General features: G+C 38.5%; 1 protein-coding gene across 4 annotated transcripts in view; it reads right to left on the bottom strand.

Moving 5' to 3' along the window:
- The window catches only part of GULP1 (GULP PTB domain containing engulfment adaptor 1), a 149,640-nt gene that overhangs the window by 35,719 nt on the left and 93,720 nt on the right, over window positions 1-20,201 (bottom strand). For all 4 annotated transcript variants that reach the window (XM_042822645.1, XM_042822648.1, XM_042822647.1 and 1 more), the window contains exon 4: window positions 2,325-2,396. In XM_042822645.1, coding sequence (XP_042678579.1) covers window positions 2,325-2,396 — 72 coding nt within the window. The remainder of the gene's footprint in view (window positions 1-2,324; window positions 2,397-20,201) is intronic.

Genomic DNA, 20,201 nt, shown 5'->3' with positions numbered 1-20,201 from the left:
TTGTAATTAGAAAACTGGAAAGAAAAAATGTTTGTAATAAATTATGAGAACAATTCACTTTATCTTAGAAATGGAAGTAGTGAAGTCCAAATTTCTTATTCATCCTGCGGCACAGTCACAAGAAATTTGAAAACAAGGGAAAAATCTGACTAGAAAACAAAAAACTCATCGGATAACCTAGGAAAATTAAATATAGATGCTTCAAAAAACTGTAATACAAAACTGCAACTGACCAACCAAAATCAGAAAGCGTTTAGGAAGTAGGAACAGTAGTACTCGGGATATAACAAGTCGAATGAAACAAGCGATTTCCTTCGATTCTTTTACTGCGGGACGTTAGCTCCACCTGCTGGTAAAAGCAAGTTTGCAGAGTTGCGTGCTAGTCTTGCACAAAATTCTGCTATGAAGTGAAAAATTCTTTGTTCTGTATGAACTGAGGCTTTCTGATTTGAAGTAAAGCTGCATATCAGATCTATGTTCCCCCGTAGTTTGATAATGTGATGAAAAATAGCTTGCAATAATAATACCTAAATTATCAGTAGCCCAATGCATTCCAGTTGTAAAAATGGCCCCATATGTTAAAGGAGAATAATTTTAATAAGCAATAATTTTCATTAAATACTGTGATGAACAATTAACAACCCTGTGATTGAAAACAATCCATATAATCATGCTGCAGGTGTTAAAAAAGGATCATACCTACACACACTTGCACGGGAGAACAACTAGCTTATCACCTCTGACAAACTGCAGCCACGTTTTTTGACATTAAACACGAGGCACTGACTGACCGACCGAGTATTTAAAGGCAGCTGTAGTTTTTTGGTAGAGCAAAACATAGTTACTAATCAGTCCTGTAGATAAAAAACAAAACTTGTTCAAGGGAACCCTCATCCTTAAAAGTTCAACTACATTAAGTCTGTTTCATGCCCTCTTTGCTCTGTTACTTTCATTATCATAGTAATTACACATAAAACCCAAGTTTTTCCAACATTGATTCTCAAAATTTACCTTTCACTTCAGAAGACTTCTGTTTAAAGAAACACTGAAAATTCTTCAGAAATTTGTGGAAATAAATTTTACATTATAGAAACACTTTTTACAGCTAAGAAAAACAATGTTCCAGTAGCATTAGGAAGCTCAGCACAAAACAGTTCAATTCTACTATGAGGTCAACTGACAGATAAATCACATCTGCATTTTCCACCACAACTCATAGTATGTAAAGCATTTTAAAGCACATTAGCTGTCTCTACCAGTGAAATGAAGGTTACATTATCAGTTTTTAACCCTCAGCAAGTTTGTAACAGCAAGTGTTACTACATTATGGATTAAACCAAAGAATATTAGCACATCATGAACACAATTTCCCTATTTCTCTCTTTGGTCATTTCTTCATTGATAAATTCTGCTTGTCTGTCAAGTCCCTCAGTGCCCCAGAATATAATCAAAAAGGAATTGTACCTATCTGATTTTCTCAGCCTCATAACAGTATAACCAGCACATGGATGGAGTCAGTGGGCACAAACCTTTCCAACAAAACAAAGACCTAGAGAACAAGGCAGTAATGTCCCTTGTCATGAACACATGTAGCTTTGTTTGTACCCACTCTTCTTTTCACAACAAGTCTATTTCCAATCATATCACCAGGTAGCACAGCTGGAGGGTGACCAGCACTCACATCAGTGTCCCAAACCTTCACCACCACACTAATAGTCACTGCACAGAAACAAACAAATGAGTTTCAGTTGAAGAGCAGTGAGGAATAACCAGTGCCCATAGACCCACCACAGCTCACTTATGTCTTGGTAGCACATTCGCACTGCTGGTTTTGGGCACCAAAGGCTTAACTTATATGTGTACTCCATGTGCTGTAACACAAATGTCACCTCACCGCAGCTCATAGGAAGCATTGCTTGGCTCAGAAAAACGCAGGACAGACATTACTGAAACCACTACTTATCTGGTCAAGGAAGTACTCTGGCGACACATCTGACGAGCTTAATTAGAAATTTTTAATAGCCATTGCGGAAGAATGGCAGCTAAAACAAACTATTGCTACCTAGACTAGGATTTAGGAAGCTCTAGAATTTCCAAAGAACAAGCATCACATGTTAAGATACACAGAATTTATACTATAATCTTGTAATACACGAGAATTAAATATTAGTACCTCTGGTAACATGGACACAATAGGGAACTGCTTTCATACCAGTAAAAGCAGCTGCTTTCAGAACATATTAATTTATCTACCAGTGCCAAAAGTGCCTTATCTACACAAATAAGTTAAGAATATATTCTAGTTGTATTTCATGGTTCCTTACCTTTAACTTTCTAACAGCATCTCTTACAACTTCTGTGCCTTTGGGCTGCTCCACTTCTGTACTGCCAAGAAACTGAAGAGAGTATAACTGTGAGAAATAAGTTATGCATTGAAAGGCCTAACTTAAGTAATCATATTTTCCAATGATTTCCAAGTAATATTTTGGAAGAACAACCATTTCAATAGCTTATAACATATTTATATATAGCTATTTATAATCAAGAGTATAACAGTAATCAAATTCTGATTAGATGAGCATAAGAGTTTCAAATAGCTTTTAAAACCATTTTAACTTGACCTTATAGAAGTCCTGAACTACAGGTTAAGCAACTTTAACAGTGAAACTGTTGTTTTGGTAAACAGTGCAATCCTACAAAAACCAAGGATGCAAGATAGTTCTCACTGATCAAAATAGGCCAATGGTTTGAACCAGGTTACTAAAACTGATACGCTGCAGTACAAGAAAGTAAAAAGACCCGAGTCTGCTCTTACAGCTTCTTGGTACAGGAACTTCATAGGTTTAAAGGAAGCAGAATTAAACTGATGAAAAGCAAGGCTCAGACTCGAAGAATTTTTTTTTTTTCTAAATAAAATTAGTAGACTTCATCACAAACCAAGTATATATCTGTTGACGCACAAATCATGATATTTCTAAGGTACATCATCACTTCTTCATTCGTATACTGAAATTCCTTTAAATAATTCAGTACAGTTTTGCTCATTTCTACTAAACTTCATGAAAAGTTTGAAAATCCCACCCAAACCACTTTTGTTTGTGTGATAAGTTAATTATGAATCACTTGGTTGATTTCCATACTGAGGCCCAGTTGGTTTAGTCACACCATATACCTGTAACATGCCAATGTAACACTAGCAAAAAAGTATGAATTTACACTCATCTCTGAAGTACACAAACCTCTATGCAAAATGTGATGCATGAAGGTATCTAAAATTATTGTCTTTACAGTTCAGAGAGCAACTTAAGTTTGTGAAACTACAGATGTTTTCAACATCATCTTGAAAGTTTTTAACAGTCAACATGCTCAAGCTGTATACCAGCAAAGAAACTTCACAGCTCTGTGAATGTTCAGATCTCATTATAAACCTGCTACTGATTCTGAAATGTGTTGTGTCACCTTGAACACTAATCAAAACACTGTAATCCAGGCACAAACACTTTCAATGATCTCTGCTATTGCAATTCCCTACCTAGGAGTCCATGGCTTCCTGATAACACAGCAGAAACCTTTGTTATTGATTTGATGTCTTTTGTATAGCAACTCCCCACACTTTAATAAAGGATGTGTTCTTCCCTGGTGACAGCTGCAGAAAATGCAATAATGATTCCTGGACAATATAATACTACTACATGTAACAGACAGAAAGGGAAAGATGAGTGAACGTTTGTATGTTTTAAAAATAATAGCACTAATGTAAAGCAAAAAAAAAAAAAAAAAAAAAAAGACAAGAAAATAGATAAGGACACGTGAGAATCTAAGAGCAATTCTGGCAATACCAGACATCTACACACATGCTTAGCACAACACTGATATATCATCTTACACATAATCATAATTACAGTATGATTTGTGACAAATTGAGAGCGAGGAAATGGTATGCTGTATACATTGCAAAACTCCTGCATAAAAATAGGAGACAACAGATGCAAATACTGAAAAGGCTCAGCTGAATTGCAGCTAACTGCAGGGAGTTGAAAATGGCTGGGCATGTTTCAGCTTGCTCCTCTTTGGAGGGTTTGAAAACTTGCAGTTCCAGGAGAGCCACCAAGGGAAGCAGACTGGTGCTCCCCCAGCAGACACTCAAGACAGGCCATGCTGGGATTGTGCTGAGTGTGCTTCCAGAAGCCAGGCAGCTGCCTTACATCTCTCTCTTTCCTGATTGGAGGGGGTGGGGGGAAGTGGGGGAGGTAATGTATGCAGCCAAGTGTGGAGAGAAATTGCTGAAAGCACACATTGATATGATTGATAACGCCTCCAACATATATATGAATTTGATAAAAATGTTACAAAACCAATAACCCAAGACTTGATGTATATAGAAACATAGAAGTATTTAGATCAATATTTATGGCACATGGACCATCTTCCAGATGGGCATCTGTTTTGATGTTTAAGCATCACTACTGAATTTTTTTTTCCTCTCAGCAATTTGATTAGGATGGGATGGAATTACAGTTCACGTGGAACAGGCAACTCAATTTAGGAAAAAGAAGCAAGATGCGTTTTATCTACAAATAAAAAGGATAATTGGAGCATAGGTGTCAATACCACTCAGAGATAATGAGACATGCATGCTACGGGTTATATTGTATCTGATACATGTTTGTATGTCTGTTAACTGCAGCTTCATTTCATATTCAGTTAAGTTCAAATTTTAGACTGTTTATATATCTGTATATTTTAACAGTTCATACATTTAGCCTCCATAAGCTTTCTCTCTCTATTTATTAAGACATACTAATCAAGAGAAAAACAAATTTAGAGCAAAAATTTGATTATTTATGTTAGACTTGTTAATATTTTGCCCTAAAATAAACACAATTTTACAACTTTTATCTGCTTTGCACATTTTCTACATCAGATCACTGATTTGGCAAGATCACTGTATTTTGTTTACTATTAAGACCCGATTTTTATGGTATTACTTGTATTATTATTGTATTATTACTTGTAATAATTAAGTTCAGCAAATGCAAATATGTTTGCAAAATAGAGAGATTAAAAGAAGAGCTTAATGGAATGAAGCCCTATGTATTTGTGCAATCCCTAACATACCAGATGCCCTTTCTCCTCTGGGACTTGTAAAGTAAATAATTAAGAACTAATTCACCATCCTCATAAAAGTGGGAGACATCCATTTCTTTATCATCTTTTCAGCAGACTTTTCTCCCCACATTTCACACAAACACGAAGAGAAAACTATTAACACGTTATAGCAGGCATCCAGCACAGTGTGATACTCAGAATATGAGCATTCAATGTAAAAGAAGTACTGCAGCAGAAACCTGAAAACAAAATCGATAAATTCAAGACTTCCATTTTCAAGATAAGGGTCCTTCAGAAAGTGGTACTGAGGCAGAAAAAAAGAAAGAGGGGAAACTCGTGAAGTCAGCTATTGCTTTGATCACTTCATGTTCCCTCCTACTGCAGAGCCAGCTGACAAGGAACTAACACCACAAGCTGTAACTGTCCTAGAAGCCAAGCTGCTCTTCCACTTAGCACAGCGAAAGGTTAAAGAGAAGATCAGGGAGCAGCTCTCCTTTAGATCTTTCAGTATTAACACCACGTGCAATTTAATAAGCGCGTTACTTTCTTAAACATTCATTAACATCAAATACATAATGCAGATTAAAAATATTTACATTTGGTTACATTACAAACGTCTCCTCCCTACAACTAGTACGAGCTGTTTCTTGAATTCAGTGTTCTCTATGGATAATAAGCTAATTCAAAGAGAACAGCTTAAGTTGAGTGTGCCACCAGACTCAACTTTGTCAGTATTTCTGAATTACTGAGGTCAGCGCTAACAAGAAGTTTCACCAGAACCACACTAAGTTTCTTTTGGATACTCAAAGAAGTTAAAAGTTGATGACATCTAATGCTCTGTATAAACATACAGCAAATCAGTGCAATTTTATTCCCAAATTATTTTTTTCATTGCAGTCTGCCATTCTTCCAAACACATTCCCCACAACACTGATGAAAGGCTGTTTCTAAAGTGATGCTTATTCTGATCTCACTTGCAGCAATCTATAGTCAGAAATAACTTCTATGATGTCAACAGATCTTATCACACAATTTAACACATTTTTTTTCACTTGAAGAATATTAAAGGTTGTCCTTCCCTCATTTATGTTTGCTATTAAGAAAGTGAGCTGTTGAACAGCGATATACAAGACAAATACCTCAGATCAAATTTTAACTTAATATCAGCAGAGGACCAGATGCGCTTGTTCCACGTGCTAAGATTTGCTAGATAGTGCAGCTGTGGAGAATTACCAGGGTCTCTTTCATCATACTAGAATCAACAGAACTTTTATAATTGACAGCATCTGAGAGAATAATTCCACCCTGTGACTGCCAGATGGACTTTCTTACACAGCAAATTTCAGAAACAGACCCCTTGTGAGTAATAACTCCTTCTGCACAGAGCTGAAAAGAAAATTTTATTATGCATTTAACTCAAGCAAGACTTAGAATCATAGAACGCTTTCGTCCAATTTCATGGTGAAAGCATTATAAATGCTTTAGAAATTGCAAATTGGTTGAAGACACTATGAAAAAGAATAGCTATTAATAAGGCCATCTCAGGTGTTTTTTTTGTTTTTTTTTTTTTTGTTGGTTTGCCATTCATACGATGGACTCCAGTAATTCAAAATCAGATTAGGTCTTGGCAACTCATTGCAATGTTAGTTCATACAAATTCTATCCTGGTGTTTTTCCTCAGAATATTAAGGGTAAAAAATTCACCCTCAGGAAAAGTCATCTTTTCCAAGTCAAAAATATCTTTAAATAAATTTGAAAAAAGACTACGTTTTAGGTGCAGTTTTGAATAATAAACATAGAATTCCACTCTTCCAGTAGGGAGCAGTGTAGGATATTTTAACAATAAAAGAAGAACACAACTGTTTTCTTCTGTCATTCTATTTCAACCTTTAAAACAAAAAAATCAGTCTTTCAGAGTGACACATTTCTTTATGACCATAAAGAACCTTGAACATGAAAAAACTCTTTTATATAAATTTAGATGCAGTTATATGAAAAAAAGAACTTGCCAAAGAAAATGAAAAAAAGCAAGGCAAAGTATGGGATACCTGCTGCCAAGGTTTGACAAATTGCCTTCCTTACAGCACAAGTCGTAGGGATGTTGATTTACCGACAAAAAGAAGGCAAATGCACACACATTCTGATAGCAGCAGAATGACAGTATACAATAAAAAACAGGATGATGGAGCAGGGGGACCAGTTCTGAATCTACCCAGAAAACGTACAATCATATGTCTAAGCTGTTAATCATGTCTGAAGACAGAAGGATTGTTTATTCGGCCTTGAATACACATGCCTTTACTGTCAAACAGAAGCACACAGCATAGGCACAACTCTATTCTGACTTCCTTCTTTTCCCATTCCCTACAATCAAACCCATCACTTGTAACAGCTTCTTTGGTTCTCTACAAAGTACAGTTTTTTCTAGAGTACAGAAATGTTTGGATTTCAGCCTTCAGGGAAGCTGCGCTTCTCTAAAACATACTGAGGCTTGTTCTTCCGTCATTCATGTTTGCTGTTTATAAAGTAAGCTGTTGAGCAGCCATATATCACCTTAGCTCAACACCTTAAAAACAAACATCTGTCTCAGGCTCGACTAATGCTCAGATGAGAGCAGAAATCAAACTGACTGCATGAGAGCATGGAGGAATGCGCCCTAGACATCAGTACATTCACTGAATCGCCCCAACTTGACACATAACGTTAGGCACAAATGTTGGTGACTCCAACAGAGGAAAAATAATTTTGTCATTTGTCTGAGGGAGTAAGGGAGTGCTCTAGTATCATTTGCAAAAAAGAAATGAGTGCATGTTAAGTAAGTGCTTTTTAATGGAAATCAAATATGACCGGATATTGCATCCATCACAAGAGTTAAGCCAAAAACAAGTGAGAAAATACAGGTGAAAATACTTTTGGCAAGTAAAAATAAAGAAATCTAAAAATATTTGATAAGCTACTGAACCTTTAATGAAGACAGCATTAAAGAAATGGCCATAAAAGGATCAGATAAACCTTAACTAAAGAATCTTCCAGATGCAGCGATGTAAAACATGCTGTGCTTCATTTAAAGCCATCTTTCTGGTTGCTTAAACCAACAAGTTACATTTGTTAAATTTTCTTTGGTTTGCTGGAAGTGCAGTAACTATGAATCTTCTACTAAATAACGTTACTGATAATCAAGTCTACAAATCCATTGGAATGACTAACAAACAAATAACTGAACTTCATCAGTACCGTTTCCCATGTCCTTGAACAGCTCAGCTGAGGGACCTACAGAACACAGACACTTGTGTATGATCCTAGAGAATGCCTCAGCAAGCACAGATGTGGTTCTCAGCAGGAACCAGAGTGTCTGGAGATAGAAACACATAGAGATATGCCAGTAAAGGTGGCAGAGGAACTGAGGACATACAGCAGTCCTACTCTTAACTTCACCCAACTATAACCTACAGTTGGATGTGATGAGACATCACATAGCCATTCACTAAGAAGAATCTTTTAACTTGGTCCAAGCTAGGTAAATCTAGCTTGGTATAATTTTAAAGGCAAAATAATATAATTACACAAGGTCACACTCCTCAAGTGCCACTGCATTTTAATCCATAGCCAGATGGGAAAAACTAACAAGCACACGGAATGCAGTAGGAGCATAAATTTATATTAACCAGCTTGCTTGTAAGCAGAAATTCAGAAGAATATACAGGAAAAAATTTCTAAGAGATCGAAACAGACCTTCTCCACAAAATCATTGATAATGTGCTGGTAAATCTACCAATGAGGACAGATTGAAAAAAAAAAAATCAGATTGCAACACAGTACCAGAGATATTCTCTGCATAAAAACATCTAATCTCAAAGGTAAAACAATATAAAGAAGCACAGCAAGCACCCCCACATGGAAGATAAAAGCAGGATGGAGTAGAGAAAGAAAGCAGAGAGGGTAAAAAGCTTATCTTGTCAGGACTGTTACTACAGAAAATAACAAATAAACAAGAAAAACATTTGGTATTTTTCAGTCCATCAATCTCTACATAGCATTTCAGAAGGGCATCTCAAAATGTACCATGCCCTGCAGAGCTGTCAGGCTGAATCTGAAGATTATCACAGAGTGTGGGAGGGGGCTGAACACTGCAATCCCACAGCACACACCGTTATCAGCCACCCAGCAGCTACCTGGCTCTTAGCTACAGGCAAACTGAGAATAAACACAGCTACAGGCAGTCTTGCTGCCTCCTCAAACAACTGGAAAAGGAAAAAGCAGCTCTGTGGCACTTCCTTGCATACCTATGAGCTGGAAAAACTCAATGCTGCCCTATGAGAGCATTTAGTACCCAGCGGGGGGACACAGGCATGGTCATAGGAACATGCCTGATTGGTACTCCAGGTTTGAGGAAAAAAAAAAAAAAGTGTAAGCTCAAGTAATTTTTAGAAAATGTTCATGAAGCTGTTGATGTATGAGAAAAGTGCTGAAAGAGGAAGATTTTAAGCATGCAGAAATTATTTCCTTGAAGGCCTGTTTTACTTTTCATCATGTGTGTACTTCCAACAGCTGCTGATACATAAACAAAATGAAATATACAAATCAGAGAATATTTGGCATGAAAGGAAAAAGTTCAGGGAAGAAAATGAAGGGGAAGAAAGGAGCATGACCAAATCCAACTCTAGAGAAAAATAATCTGTCACATATTCCCCGGCTGTGACTAGAACACATATTTTCTTGACAGCATTCCTTCTTTGTACATTCTACATCCGCTACATGTAAGAATCCTTTGCTTAGAGAGTGGATAAAATGGAGAAATTAAAAATTAAAAATTTTACATATTATAATAATATAATAAAAAGTTCCAACACTTAATTGTGACTTGACTACAAATGATCAAGACAACTCTGGCTATAGATACTTAACATCCTCACCACCTGCTACAATCCTCTAACATTACACTCCTATTAGGTCCTGAGCCCTGAGAACTACAAAAAACGTCAACTCTGCATCACAGAATCATTTGAGTTGGAAAAGACTGATAAAGGCCATCTAGCCCAACTTCCCTGCAATGAACCGGGACACCTGCAGGCAGATCAGGTGCTCACAGCCCTGTCCAGCCTGACTTAGAATGTCTCCAGGGATAAGGCATCTACTACATCTCTGAGCAACCTGATCATGTGCTCTACTACTCTTACTGTGAATACCTTTTTCCTTCTATTCAGTCTATTTCTTCCCTCTTTTAAAAACATTTCCCCTTTCCCTGCAACAGCAAGCTGTGTAAAGAGCCTGTCCACTTCTTTTTTTACAGGCCCCCTTTAGATATTGAAAGGCTTCTCTCTGGTCTCCCTGGAGCCTTTTTTCCCCCCCCCCCCCCAGGCTCTCTTAAACTTTCTTCAGAGAAAAGGTATTTCATTCCCTGAATCTTTTTCGGGACCTTCCTCTGGACATGCTCCATCAAACTGATGTCTCTCCTGTACTGAGAACTCTACATGTGGACACAATTTTCCAAATGAAATCTCACCAGCACAGAGCAAAGGGGCAGGAACCCCCACCTTGACCTGCCAGCCACACTTCTTTCGATGCAGGCCAGCATACAGTTGGCTTTCTGGACTGCGAGGGCAGAGTGCTGGCTGATGTCCAGCTTCCCATCCACCAGTACTCCCCAAATTTCTTTTTTTTTTTTTTTTTTTTTTTTTTTAATATTGTTTTTTGAAGGGCCATGCTCCATCCTTACATCCCCCAGCTTGTACTGATAGCACGGTTGGCCACAACCCAGGTGCAAGACCTTGCACTTGGATTTATTGAACCTCATGAGGCTCTCCTGGGCCCAGTGCTCAGCCTGCTTATGCTTCTTCGAATGGCATCTCATCCCTTGAGGATGTTGTCTGCACCACACAGCTTGGTGTCATCCACAAATGTGCTGAGAATGCACTCAATCCCCCTGTTAATATCACTGATGAAGATATTCAAGAGCATCAGTGTCAGTACTGACCTGTGAGGGACACCACTCGTCACTGATCTTCATCCACACACTGAGTCATTGATCTCTTACCCTCTGGGTACAATCTTGCAACCAGATCCTCATCCATCCAATGGCCTGCCTATCAAATGCATATCTTTCTAATCTGGAAAGAAGCATGTTATAGGGAACCACGTCTAAGTAGTTACTGAAGTCCAGACAGATCACATCAGTGGCTCCTCCCTTGTCTACTGATGCAGCTAGGCCATAATATAAGGCTGGGAGGTTGGTGAGATATGACTTTCCCTTAGTGAATCCATGCTGGTTGTCTTGTATCACAGTATCTTTTGATTCCTGTAAGAGTTATCACTAGTGAACAGACATTCAGTGAAGGTGATTATTCAAGCAGATTACAACTGTTCATGTGAATGTACAGGGAAGGGCACTTATACACTCACAGGAATTATTACACGAGTTAACCACGTATTCAAGCAGGGAAAACAGGACTAATTACAAAACTTAGCATTTTCTTTCAGAACCTGAAGCCTCTGATACTCAGTCAAAAAAACCAAAATAGTGCTAGAGAATACCTCAATTTAGAAGATTTGTATTCTTGAGTGGATTGTTGCCAGGGCAGAAGTATTACCATCATCTCTTTCTGTTTCTAGAAAAATCTACCTTGACTAAAGGAATCCACCTACAATAATTCATATACACTATTTCAAGCTTCAAACGTTCAGCTTCAGAAGAATGCAATAAAAAAAGCAGACAGATCTTCAGCTTTACAAGCCCATAATTAGACAATAAAGTTAGTTCTGCACCACAGGAATTAGATTTGACTCAACTGTCCTTTTTTTTTTTTTTTTAATGGAAGTAATAAAGTCAGACTCAACACTCAATATTTACTGTTGTTGTTTCACCACATCCTAGATATTTTCAAGTAACTTAATATATGCATATCCAACCTTTTGGCTTCCCAGGGCTGCACTGAGTGAAAGGGAATTGTCTTGGGTCACATATAAAACACGTAATATGGTTCATGTATGTAAGTAACATAATTTCTAATTTCATATGCATTTTTTACTAAAGCAGGAAATAAAGGAGGCAAAAATCCCTAAAATTAGTTTGACCTTGTTTTTTTTGAACATGCTTTTTAACATGAGCATGTTCACTTACCTTAAAATATTTTATGAAATAACACAAGCCCAAGGTTAATAGTTAAATATGAAAACTTACACATCTGCCTAACAAAAAAAACCAAACGTGTCTTCACAGACACACACATTTGTAGGTATTCTTATATTATTTCTGTCAGCAACCATTTTGTTTTACATGCCTAGGGATACAGGCACATGCAAAGTGTAAGACGGGTAAGTTTTGATTTTACTGCATGTGGTGGACATGGAAAATGGATTTACACTGCACTGTGCTCTGCCCTCTGCAGCATTCCATCATCACCTACTCAGTCCATATTCAATCCACGTGCAACTGACTCATAAAAAGTTTTGCTGAAAAAAATAATCACAAAATAATGTTAAACTTTTACGTTCTTGTGTGGCCAACATCACTAGCTGTCTGTGACCCACACAGCTCGTGGGTTGGGCAAATATGCCTTAATGTAACGAAGCTGACTCCTCCTTTTTCATTTTTTCATAAAGGAGATAACCGTAAAGTGATTTAATCGAATCAACAGTAAAACACTACTTCAGCAGTTTCTATATTCCACTCAGGTGTACTGAAGCAGTACAAACAGGTCTACATTTACAGTTTTCTTTGCAAAGGTGTCACATGAACTGCTACAACCCTAAGACTACTTTTCCTTTAATCCCGACTTAATCCCTGCAAATGCTGGGCAGCAACACAGGCCACTCTAGAGGGAACTACACTGCAGCATGAAGATATGTTTTCTTTGTTACTACTCACATAACACTGCTACCCTACCCAAATTCTGATTACAGTTCATTTCCTCACTGTCATAAAGTTAATAGAGGAGGTACACCCTGCAACACATCCCACTCCCAAAAAATACCCTTACTAAACCCAAAATGCACAGAGGCTCACAATCTAGCACAGAGCTGCCATTAAAGCAACAGCGCCATGAAGATACCAAACACTGGTGTTCTCACAGCCACTTCCCCACGAGTTATCAACATAACACCCAAGTACAACATGCAAAATTGCTGCCCTAGTTTTTGGCTCTGCTTAGCCTTAAGTATCAATCTGACTGTTTTCATAACATCACTGTTCCTCAAACTGTACCATGTTCTGGTCTGCTGTTTTCGCATTCCAGAAGCAATCTAACTTCTTTTTCCCCCCACAGAATAAAGCAAGTTAAAGCTTGAACCTCCAATCTCATGCTCCATCTGTCCTGCTGATTCTGTTACTGTTGCAAATGTTCAGGCTAATAAAACCTCCCTAGAAATAATGAAAGTTGACCTGAGCTGACAAAAATCACTGATAAAGAAACGAGACACGTTTTGAGGTATTTGATAACTAAACAAATCCTAGTTTTTAGACTGGCAGCAACTATCTGCTTTATAAATAAGACGAAGCTAAAATTTTGAATACTTTGACTAACTCACTACTTTGTTAAAGTAAGGCTGCTGAACTAGGGGAGCACCTCTGAGCTACATGAACAAAGAGGTCACAATGTCATTCACAGAGCAGTTGTTCCTTCAGAGATATTTCTCAGATGATTTCAGTGTTAGGAATGTATTTGGAGAAAAACAGGCTTCACATTCTCACATTCTTTCCCTTCAAAACAACTTGTATGAGAAAAAATGAGAGTTTTCATGTGCCTTTCCAAGGTGAGATTGTGCAATTCTGAGTGCTCAGCTGGCAATGATTTCTTCGGTCTGGATCCGAGAGACAAAATCATTAGAGCTGTTGCTCAACATAAATCAACTATAAAAGATGTGGAAGAAATTGTAATTGATTTTTATGTACAAATGTCTAAAACATTAATAAGAGAAATAAGTATTGAAGTTACTCTGCAGTATTGAAAAATATTCACATCTTACAAAAAGCAGAACTCCATACACATTTTCCATGTTGCGAACCAAGTTTACTTTTCTCATTTCTGCCTCTTTTGTCCTTCACTAGAATGCTAATGCTGAAGTTGCAGTATCACACTCTCGCCATGGCAACATGCAGCGACAATATAAACACAGAAACAGGAATTCCTTGTGGGATAAAACAAAAAAGTTACAGTCAGGAACATTACTCTCATTCAAACATGGTCTCAGTAATAGGAACAAGGAACTATTGTCCAGTACTCTCAGTTTATTGAAGTTATTTTCCAGCTTTCTCTGAAATATGAAGATGCCAATTTTAAGGACATTGCAGCTTCTCCAATTTAGGAGTTGCGATGCTGCGAGCCTTACAGTATCACTGATTACAGTGAATTACTCTTATTTCAATTCTTGTTTCACTCTAACACTTGGCTGTCAAACGGAGAACAAGCACTACACCAGAAAGTAACTACTCAGAAAAAAGGATAACGAACACGCAGAGCTGTGCTTTCATTTTAGCATACTGGAAGCTTAAAAGAATTATTTCATGTGACAAAAATTTTGACCACAATCTGAACATCTGTTTAACTTTCGTTACCACAGATTATCTGCTCTTTATGTTCTAGTATTATAAATCTAATTTGCATAACAAGTAGTCCATGCAGGAGGTAATGGACACAACAGAGGTGCACGTAACAAGGTATACTGAAGGACAGTAACATAAAGTGAGAATTAGCTTTGGCCAGGTTTTGCCATTATTGCTTTGTTTTTATTTTCTACACAGTAGTTCTGACAGCAAATTCTGCAAACCACCATATTTGAAAGAAGAATGCACCAAACTCTTTCTGAGAACAACTTTGATGGGGAGCAAAGCTGAGTCAGTAGTAAGGTGTAATTCATACTCGCATGAATAATCTACACACATGTGCTTAAATAAATGCATACAAATTAAATTCACACGCAGTACTTTGACAAAAGAGAGGCCAGGGAAGAATGAACAAAAACATTTTCCACTAAAAATTGTCCTTCTCTCCTCTTCTCCTAATGTACACTTCCTGGGTTACATCTACTATGTTAAAAGTTAATCTTATTCAAATGACGTCTGTAGCATCTTCCTGAGTTACTACAGTCACAGAACACCCTCCAGTTTCAGAGGATAATTCACTGGGGTAGCCATGTTGAAATCAGGTGAGCTGCACATACATGGAAGTTAAAGAGGGAGAAACTCCTCGAGCAGAGGAAAGCAAAGGTGACAAAGACGAGTAATAAATTTGACCCCCCAAACTGCATTAAATTTGAAGCTTGAGGAAAACAAACCCTTAAATGAAGCGGCTATCTTGTTGAAAAAGAAAAGCAACAGTGAAGATAGCACTGATTTCCTTTTATTCCTTTAACTGCACTGCATTTTTCATTTTTTCCTGCTTATACCCAAAATGCTTTCTTCTTGGAGCCGATTGTTCTTTCTCTATACACCTGTTTCTTAGAAAAGAATCTTTTCTTTGCATGATCTTATATTAAAGCTAGCTAGGAAACCTATGTACAGATGACCACTATTACTCGACACTTGGCTTTTAGTAGCTTCAAGAGTATCAGTAACTAATAGTTTTTCAAATAATAATAAAAAAAAAGAATAGCTGGGATTGGGGCTATTTATTTCAAAATACAGCATTCCCTTTTAAATCCACCATTCCCACAGCCATTTGAAACAAATTTGCAAGCCATTGTCTAAACACAGAAAATATTTTTCTTCTCTACAATATAGATTACAGGGAAAGGATTTTTAATTAGAAAATTATTTTAGTAACTACAAAAATGTTTAATAATGACTGATTCAACCTGCCAGCATGAGGTATGAAATTAATCCACTGTCTTCTTGACCTTGATGTCTGCTAACTTGAAGATTAATCAGTAGATGAGCCGAACATCTCAAATGAACTACTCAAAGAAAACATAACTGAGCCGGAAAGTACCTTATAAATTATTTTACAATGGCAATCAATCCGACACTATAATCTTGGCTGTCATTTTTTTTTTCATTAAAAATATTATGCTTTTCAATAAAAGACCTGTCTTCTGGTGACAAAGTTATAAAATTAATCTATTCTGAATCATTATAGCTGAGTCTAACAGAAGAAAACGATGCATCTTAAAATACTTTAAGGGTTTAGAGTCTTTAAAACAGCCACGAACGTTTTTGATAAGAGTACACTGAGAATGCTTCTAGTCTTGAGATCAAGGAACTGATGTACCATTCAGAATTTGAGATCTGATTTAAGAACAGTGATTTGAGACAAATTTACAGAGCACGTCTAGTATTAACTCAGTCCTTCCTTCCCCCCCTCCCCCTCCCCCCCCATCTCACGTCTGCATTATTACCTAATTATTCCAAGAACTAAGCTCATTAGCTCCGAGGTGCTCTGATGCTTTCTTACTCTGAACTTTGATCTGACTGATCAGGGTAGCACCTAGAGGCTCTACCTCACTATTCTAGAGGCTGCACAAACAATGCAAAGATAGCTCCTCTTAGCTTCAAAGAATTTATGATCCAGTAATAAATGACAATAACTTCTTGGAAATGCACAGTACAATTTCTGTTAGTACCTCTGAGCGCTACTGAGAAAAATCAGTATAAAACATTGAACCACATTCTTCCTCGAGCACACCATTCTAATAACAAATACAAGTAAAAAGCTTTAACTACTACAGAATGAACAGAATACTCTCAAATTTTGAGAACAGAAAGCATACGATCGAGTCTTAAGCTTTTCCACCTCCCTGTCCTAGTTACCCAAAGGAGGGGACTGCAAGCCCCTGAAATACATGGGGAAGGAGCAAGGAGGATTTACTTGACCACTAATCAAAGCAACAGTGCTCATACTATGTCAGTCAGACATCAGTTAATAAAAACAAAACCAAACAGACAAAGTCAAAATTCCCATAACTCTACCTGGTCTCCAATTTCTTAGAACTGCTTGGAACATTAAGTATGCTCATGCAGTTTTGGCACATGCTTTTCCATTCTGAGTACAGTTTGCAGTTCCTCAAAGCCTCATATACCACACATCAGATAGCACCTCTAAATTTTGACTTAGCCCTCACATTTTTTTACTTCAGCAGATCTTCAGCAATAATCCTGTATTCTGTAAGAGACAAGACTTCCATCCCACCTAATTTCAGCTGAATGCTCCAATTAATCACAGAATTGTAGGGGTTGGAAGGGACCTCCAGAGATCATCGAGTCCAACCCCCCTGCCAAAGCAGGTTCCCTACAGCAGGTCGCACAGGTAGGCATCCAGGCAGGTCTTGAACATCTCCAGAGAAGGAGACTCCACCACCTCCCTGGGCAGCCTGTTCCAGTGCTCCGTCACCTCACTGTAAAGAAGTTCTTACGCATGTTTGTGCGGAACTTCCTATGCTGCAGTTTCCAGCCGTTTTCCCTTGTCCTGTCTCCACTCACCACTGAAAACAGTCTGGCCTCGCCATTCTGCCCCCCACACCTTAGATATTTATAGACCTGGATCAGGTCCCTTCTCAGTCTTCTTTTCTCAAGGCTGAACAGACCCAGCTCACTCAGCCTTTCCTCATACGAAAGATGCTCCAGGCCCTTCACCATCTTCATGGCCCTCCACTGGACTCTTTCCAAGAGATCCTTGTCTTTTTTGTACTGAGGAACCCAGAACTGCACGCAGTGCTCCAGATGAGGTCTTACCAGGGCAGAGTAGAGGGGGAGGATCACCTTCCTCGACCTGCTGGCCACGTTCTTTTTAATGCACCCCAGGATGCCATTGGCCCTCCTGGCCACAAGGGCACACTGCTGGCTCATGGCCAACCTGTCATCCACCAGGACACCCAGGTCCCTTTCCGCAGAGCTCCCGTCCAGCAGGTCCTCCCCCAACCTGTACTGGTGCACGGAATTATTCCTCCCCAGATGCAAGACTCTACACTTGCTTTTGTTAAACCTCATCCGGTTTTTTTCTGCCCAGCTCTCCAGCCTATCCAGGTCTTGCTGAATGGCAGCACAGCCTTCAGGCGTCAGCCAATCCTCCCAACTTTGTATCATCAGCAAACTTGCTGAGGGTGGCCATTATCCCCTCATCAAGGTCACTGATGAAGATGTTGAACAAGACCGGACCCAGCACAGACCCCTGAGGAACACCGCTGCTTACAGGTCTCCAACCGGACTCTGCACCACCAACAACGACCCTCTGTGCTCTGCCAGTCAGCCAGTTCTCAACCCACCTCACTGTCCACTCATCTATCCCACACTTCCTCAGCTTTGTAATAAGGATGTCGTGGGGGACAGTATCAAATGCCTTGCTGAAATCAAGGTAGACTACATCTACTGCTCTTCCCCCATCCACCCAGCATGTGACAACATCATAGGAGGCCACCAGGTTGGTCAAGCACGACCTCCCCCTTGTGAGCCCGTGCTGACTACTCCTGATAACCTCCTCTTCTTCCAGTTGTCTGGAGATGACATCCAATACAAGCTGTTCCATCACCTTTCCAGGGACAGAGGTGAGGCTGACTGGCCTATAATTGCCTGGGTCTTCCTTCTTGCCTTTTTTGAAGACCGGGGTGACGTTGGCTATCTTCCAGTCTTCAGGCACCTCCCCCGTCCTCCAAGACTTCTCAAAGATGAAATGTGATTTGCTAAGTACCTTCTCTCTATAGGATATCCCATTTCAAAAACATACAAGCATTACCACAACAGTGAGAAGTAAGCCTTAGGGACATTTTTAGCTCATGACAGAAATTATAGTTTTTTCCAATAAAATTCTTGGCTCTACACATATCAAGATTTGATGTTTGTCTTCATTCCCCCATTTTTCCTCTTCTAAGAGAGATTACCGGAAAAAATAAAAACAACTTGTAAAGCTACAGGTACTGTCTAGATTTTGTTTCCCTTAAAGATCCAGGGAAGAAAAAACAACCAAGTGTTGCCTATTAAAAAGTATGCAGCAGAAAAAAAAAAGGGGGCTTACACCACTGTAGCCCAACACCCACTCCCTCTTAGAGGCCAATAATTTCTAGTAAAAATGTAAAATCTTTAGAAACTAGTTCATGCAAATGTGATTCTTGGCAATGACCTGTTCCTCTGGCACGATGCAGCTAACTTTCTCAGGTTCCAAGTTCAGCTTGCTTTTAATACAAGGCAAGATGGCTTTACTCTTCCTGAACACATAGAGACATTTCTGAGGCAAACACTCCATACACAGTTCAGAATCCACTATTGACCGCTTACATTATTAATCTGGTAGAGTTCATAAAGTCACAGACTGAAGCTAGCAACTTGTTCAGTGTTTTCTTGATGATGAACCCTCATAGAGAAGATCGGCATGTCACAAGGTCTTTTGTTTTCAGAGTGGTGAATAAATTTTACGTGCTGCTTTGCCTGGCTTTTGGACACATCTCTGTAGTCTTATTTTAGATTTAAATATATGGTTTTTACTGACTATGCCTTTACAGACATTCCTGTACAGAAAGCTGTGCCAATTTCATGTTTTCCATGATCCACTTCTATTTCTATGATTTATATTTTCCAGTTTATTTTGGGAGAACTTCCTGATGCTTTTCTAGTGAGGAGTAGATGTAAGAAAAAACATCTCCACAAATACATGAAAAGGGTGAGAAAACAGAAATACACAGCTATGTTGAAAAATAGGAGATGAAAAGAGAAGGAGTTAATTCACTCGCAGGCCAGATTTTAATTTAAAGCAAGAACAATCCATAAGCAGTTAAAGGCCACCTAGCCCAAAGGTACAATAATCCAGATGTCTGAACTCTACAGCCTATTAGTTCAAGTGTCAGACTGCAATTCACTTGATGGTCCAGAGGCTAGAAAGTCTGCTTAAGCAAACCTCACATTCTCAGAGCTGATAGCTCACATGGGGATATAACTGTGCAGAAAGAATCCCTGGAGGTCATGCTAAGAAGGCTAATTGGTAGTTCCAAGCAAACTTAAAGAGAGACAAAGGAATATAGCAGCAGAGAAAGAAAAAAATAAAAATAAAAATGATACAGAGAGACTCGTACATACTTTGCTGACTGTTAGGCCTTTGAAAGTTCTGTCCTTTTTCCTTGAGTACTGCTCTATCTTTTGTTAATTTTAATTTGTTAATTATATTTGGGCAAACCTG

Source organism: Centrocercus urophasianus, unplaced genomic scaffold (genome assembly GCF_019232065.1).
Source record: "Centrocercus urophasianus isolate 14NV4802_14NV808 unplaced genomic scaffold, USGS_Curo_1.0 seq_20, whole genome shotgun sequence".
Lineage (NCBI taxonomy): Eukaryota > Metazoa > Chordata > Aves > Galliformes > Phasianidae > Centrocercus > Centrocercus urophasianus.
Note: the sequence above shows the minus strand (reverse complement) of the source record. Positions and strands in the feature narration are given on the sequence as shown.